Source organism: Scatophagus argus, chromosome 7, assembly GCF_020382885.2.
Source record: "Scatophagus argus isolate fScaArg1 chromosome 7, fScaArg1.pri, whole genome shotgun sequence".
Lineage (NCBI taxonomy): Eukaryota > Metazoa > Chordata > Actinopteri > Scatophagidae > Scatophagus > Scatophagus argus.
This window is the reverse complement of record NC_058499.1, coordinates 8,152,171-8,158,081: the sequence shown is the minus strand read 5'-3', so window position 1 is coordinate 8,158,081 and position 5,911 is coordinate 8,152,171. Positions and strand designations below refer to the sequence as shown.

The 5,911-nt window shown below is 42.0% G+C and overlaps 1 protein-coding gene across 1 annotated transcript; it reads left to right on the top strand.

Annotated features, from left to right (window-relative positions):
• Window positions 1-1,635: 1,635 nt before the first annotated feature.
• Window positions 1,636-5,426, top strand: ucmab (upper zone of growth plate and cartilage matrix associated b). Its single transcript, XM_046394622.1, has 5 exons — window positions 1,636-2,031; window positions 2,153-2,215; window positions 2,317-2,412; window positions 5,128-5,226; window positions 5,322-5,426. The coding sequence occupies exons 1-5, from the start codon at window positions 1,974-1,976 to the stop codon at window positions 5,417-5,419; spliced, it is 414 nt and encodes a 137-aa protein (XP_046250578.1). The 5' UTR covers window positions 1,636-1,973; the 3' UTR covers window positions 5,420-5,426.
• The last annotated feature ends 485 nt before the right edge of the window (window positions 5,427-5,911 follow it).

Below are 5,911 nucleotides of genomic sequence, written 5' to 3'. Positions count from 1 at the left end.
GACACAGCGACACCTAACGGTTGGTGCCGGAAAAGGCAACAGAGGCTGTCAGTGCCACCCGGCGGCGCCCCCTGCTGGACGAGTAGCTGCAGTCCTATTTATCACTCACACGTCTAATAAGAGATGTTTATTAAATTGCAAAAATGTATATTTATTCAAGAACAAATTCGAAGTATTACATGAGTGTTTCCAGCTTTAGCAACTTTATAATTCTGCCACACTACGTCTTGGAGGCAAATATTATATTTTTTACTTATTTTTTATTTTTATTTTTGCAACATTTGCCCAACAGGTTTAGTCACTTTTCAGATTACAAATTTTCCAACCCATCCTGTCCAGTGAAAACTATATATTTCCAAAAGTGGTGATTCTGAATGAAAAAACGGAATGATTAAGTTTTCCTGAAGTTCTCTTAAAGTCTCCTTATACCTTTGCTAAATAAACAATTTAAAAACCTTCTTGGGTTAGTTTGAAAATACATCATCACAAAGCTGAACGCAGGCTGTTTTTCTGACCCCACAAAGAGATTTTAAAGATGTACGTGGTTATATTCTTACTCATGTAAGAGTGATGCTTCAAACACATTCAAATAAAACAGCAAACAAAGTAGTAAATATAAGCACACTCTGAGTAGAATTTCAAATGCAGGACTTTTACTTGTAGCAGAGTATTTGTACACTGTGGTAAAGTTACTTTTACTTAAGCAAAGGATGTCAGTACTTCTTGATGTATGAACTGATTTTCCGATGATTAAAAAATGTGAATGTGAAATAAAAAAGACAGTATGCACCCCATTCACAACTGATTATCATTTTGACTTGATTATACTTCTGCTTTATACATATAGTGTAAAGTAAATGAGCTATTGTTATTAATATAATTTTCCTCATTGTTCAGCGAATTGTCTCCTCCTGATTTGCAGCACTGACATTCAGTTGCTGCAAATGAAAATGTTTTCATACTTTCTTCACTTACTCAAGCAAACTGACTACACATACTTTGAAACCCTCTGATTTCCTCTCACTTCCTGGAGCAGAAATCCCTCCACCTCAGATTACCCCACAAAACAATTTAAACATTCACTGTTTTCTGGGGCACAGCCAGAATTCAGGTGGGGAAAAAACTTCAGCAAACAGAAGACTGCATACTTTCTGGCAGGACTTTCTGCAGAAGCAGAGAGAGCGGCCTTGTTGAGGGGCATCATTCCTGCTCCAGCTGCACATGAAGGTATTAACCAGAGGTAGATATTCAGGCAATGATTTCTACAGGGAGCTCTGTAAGATTTGCCCTTACAGATTTACCCAGGACATTAATTGAAGTACATCCATCCATTTTCTATACCGCTTATCCATGAGGATCGCAGGAGGCTGGAGCCTATCCCAGCTAACTACAAGCAAGAGGCGGGGTACACCCTGGACTGGTCGCCAGTCAATCGCAGGGCCAACACACAAAGACAGACAACCACACACTCTCACACTCACACTTAGGGGCAATGTAGAGTAGCCAATTAACCTAATGTGCATGTTTTTGGTATTGTGGGAGGAAGCCGGAGTACCTGGAGAAAACCCACGCAGGCACAGGGAGAACATGCGAACTCCACATAGAAGGGCCCAGACCGGGATTCGAACGTGGAACCCTCTTGCTATGAGGCGACAGTGCTAACCACTGCACCACCGTGCCGCCCATAAATTGAAGTACAATGAATGAAAAAAAAAAGTGCTTTAAGGTGCACAATAACTCTGTCATGTCTAAATGAAATCCTCAGCACCTTCCTATCACTTGGAAACAGTCTGTGTTGTTTGTAGGATCCAGCTTCTTATCAGATCTGTGCGGTCCCTCCCTCACTCTTCTCTGACAAGCAGTCAACATTCCTGCAGACTCCCACCCAACCTCTCACATACGTCTTACTCACCTCTCCCTCCTGGTCTGCCTCACTAGTCGTATCTCTCAGCAATCCAGACACAGAAGTAAAGATGTCCCGGACGTACGCGACCCTCCTGGCTCTCCTCGCTGTGCTTCTTGCTCTTTCTTGTGAGTCTGATGCAGTGAGGATAGCTGTTTGTTTTCTTTGTTTTTCACAGAGAGGTAAGCATGGGAGCCTGGATTCTGTCTGTTCTAATTTAGAGCTTTCATGTTTTGTCCTCTGACCCAGTGTCTCCAGGGGCTGACTCTGCAGCTGTGCCCAGCAGCACAGGCAACACCAAAGACCCACAAGGTGAGGAGCTGCATCAGCTGCATCTCTTCCATAGCTTCTCCATTTATGCTCCTTTCGCGTTGTGAGCTGAACCTCCTCCTGCTTTGCTGCTGCCACTGCAGGTCCCCTGAAGAGGATCTTCATGAAGGAGGCAGATGCCTTGAACTTCTTCAGAAGACGCAGCAGACGCGGTGTGAAGTCTCAGGATGAAATTAACGGTGAGTTCACTCTGGGTCTGTTTGAGTTTGGACCGAGGTCTGATCAGCCAAGGGTGGTAATTGTTGGCATTAAGCAGGACATTTTGGCAGCAGAAAGCAGAATTACACTCACACTTCTTCACTGTTATGTCATAATGGAAGTCATTATGTTGCATTCAAATTTATATTAATAAATCCACCATCTATTCTCATTTTCAGAAACCCCAAATTAATTACTATTGTTTTTAAAAAGTGAGTAGAAGTAATTAATATTTTCTTTCATTTCTTCACATTCAGTAGTAGTTGATCGTACGCGGTGGTCTTTAAAATTTCACGGTATGCAAAGCCTTGTCGTGCAGTTATTACCTCTTAAAGCAAGAAAACAACTCTGTTAAAGATCTGTGAGCAATCCAGTGCAGCTTTACCTCCTCATGTGCAAAAAAATCAACAACAACAAACAAACAAAAAAATAAAATCCAGCAGACTGCTGCATTAGTGTCGGCAAAATCACTTTTGATTCTAATTGAAGCCTATGAATCTGATTGGATTGATCAACAGGCTCTTGAATCAGTTTAGACCAACACAAAAGCACCAGACATCAGACAATCAAAGCATTGACCAGAAGGTAAAAAAATAAATAATAGTGCCAAGTCATTGGCTTGAAATAAGACTTTTCTTTGGTCGCCATGCTCAGCATAAGGAGACACTGTATAGTAATGAAAACAGTCGACATTGTTCTTTTTTGCACGTTGAACGGACTGTGAGCAAACGCGTTAATGAGTGTTTTTATGACCGAGGCGGCCAGCAGCTGTTAACCGTTTTCTTGAACCAGATTCAGACCTGCCTGGTCACACAGCAGCTCTGCTTCCTGTCTCCTCAACAGGAATCATGGAACTGACACACACACACCCCTCAGACGACTGTATCAGTGAATATTCTCCTTACAAATGTTGTGAGAATTCACACAGTGTACAGTGTTTGACATTCTCGAGTGATTTAACTGCGCTGTTCTGCACAGCTCTGCCAGCAGGAAGGTGAGAGCACACAGCGAGACTGCTGCTCTGATGTGTGTGTGTCTGTGTGTGCGTGCCGAGAGGACACTTTGTGCGGCTAAAACTAGACATAAAAATGAACACAAAACACAGTAAAACACAGTGAAAAAGACCGAGATGGACGAGTGAGTGGGTGCGCAGTTGGGAGCTGAATGTGGAATGTGTCGACCCACAGGCAGAGAGGGGTCAGAGAAAAACCAAGTAAAAAAGCAAGACAAATAAATTGTGCTGGCTTTGGAGAGCCTCTCCTGCCGTATGATGACATGAAAGCACAACATCTCGCTGACAGGAAAATTAAATCTGCAAAGGCACATATCTGATACACGTATTAGCTGTTTCAGTGGAAAGATGAGGTGATGTGCAATTTTTGAAATGAAGTCTTGACATGCAGATGTAGACAACAGACTCTAATGCTACCGTCTGGGGTTTTTGTCTCACTACTCATTCTTTTACGTGAGTCCCAAATCCTGGTCTAAAGTCCATCAGGAAACCATACAAACATCCATCCATCCATCCATTTTCTATACCGCTTATCCGTCAGGGTCGCGGAGGAGCTGGAGCCTATCCCAGCTGACTACGGGCGAGAGGCGGGATACACCCTGGACTGGTCGCCAGTCAATCGCATGGCCAACCATACAAACATTAAACCTTGTAATCCAAAACAAAGTGACTTGAATTCAGGCTCCCACTGCAGGTTCAGACTTGTGCTGGGAGTCCTGGTAAAAGGTCAAAGTTGCAACCTGACTTTTTTGGAAAGGTTAGCATTGCTATCTCAAACCTTTCCTATCTCAGCCGATGGCTCTTTCTAGTGTTACTTCGGTCAGTTTATGAGTTTCACTGACTTGCCCGCACTTGACGGACTAATGTTTTCTGGTCTTCTTCAGACATCCAGTGCAGCTGGTCAGAGGTCACATGCAGGCTGACTGAAATCACTGGCCTCACTTCTCTGTAGTAATATTAACACCAAAGTGGAATCAGTCCCAACTAAAGAGACCGTAATGCGGATGTGCCTCATTCATATTCGTGCCTGCTGAACTTAATAATGTATTTTCAAATGGAACCGTGGATTTTGTCCTCTGTCAATAAAGTTTCGTCATAGACATAAAGGACAACTCCAGTGTATTTGAAGGCGGGTGAGTTTTGTAAGAAGATGGACTCAGTGGAGGAAAAAAAACGTGAACCTATCCTTTAAATTAAACGAATTCTTTCTATGTGCATCTGGGGTATTTTTTGAGGTTGTAGTTTTGTGACGTTGTCATTGTGTTCATGCAGTTTATTTCCAGACTGGTCTTTAACAGCCTTCAGTGAACTTATATTCATAGTTGTGATGAGTTTTTGAAGGCTGCAGGCTACTTAATTCAATTTAACTGAGTTCTCTGAAGCATGTCAGGCTCTAAAAATCCCTCGAATGGCCTTCAGTTATCAGGTAAATCCAAGGCAATATACCTAACATTGGTAATAATGAATCAATAAAGCCTGATTTAATCACAGTGACAAGTTGTTGGTGATGTCTGCCGAAATCTTTTCCAGTGTCTCTGCTGAGTCCTGTGTCTGATTTCCATCCTGCTTCACGAGTAGCTGGCTTGAAATGCCAATAAACTACTGAATCAGAGATATTTGTTTTTTAATTTTTATCATTTTATGTGCTAATTTAATTCACCACCAAACTCCTCCGTCCTTCCAGCTGAGCAGAGGCAGATTCTGGCTGCAGACGAGCGCAAGAGAGAGTTTCACGAGGAGAAGAGGAACGAGTTTGAGAGCTACGCCGAGGAAGACCACGATGGTATGCAAACTCTGATGTCTGATGAAGCTGAGAGGGAAGAGTTCATTCACTCTACCAGCTCATTGAACTGATGAAATTCTGCCTAACCCCCCCAGAACAAGACGAGAGGACCAGAGAGAGCACCGAGCAGTGGAGGGAGTTTCACTACGACGGGATGCATCCTCCACACGAGTACAACCGTCACTCCATCTGAGAGCTGACGAGGTCTTTCAAAGCAACATCTTTCACTATGCAATGAGGCTTTTGCATGAAAATGAGATTTTCACACCAGCTTTTAGATTTGTTTCTAACTCTTGTTGTTGACAGCAGCTTGACTTGTTTGGGGATCCCACGAAACCCAACTGCTGTACAAGACAAAGTAAGAAGAAGAGTAATAATTGTAAACATTTTCATTTTTTTTTAAAGAAACATTTTTGTCTTATTAAAAGCAATAACTTACAGGTGCTGAAGTGATAGCTTTTTCCCTTTGCAACAAACTAGGATTGGATTTATTAGTGGTGACAAAATGAATGACCATAAAACACTGTTAAGGTGCACAATAAGGAAATATTTTATGTTTTATACGTTATGGGCAACAGATTAACAAATATACATGTCTTTGGTTCAGAGCTATAGATAACAATTATTAATTGTTGATTCATGTTTTTTCAGTTTGTCTATAAAATGTGAAAAAGGCCGTAATCAC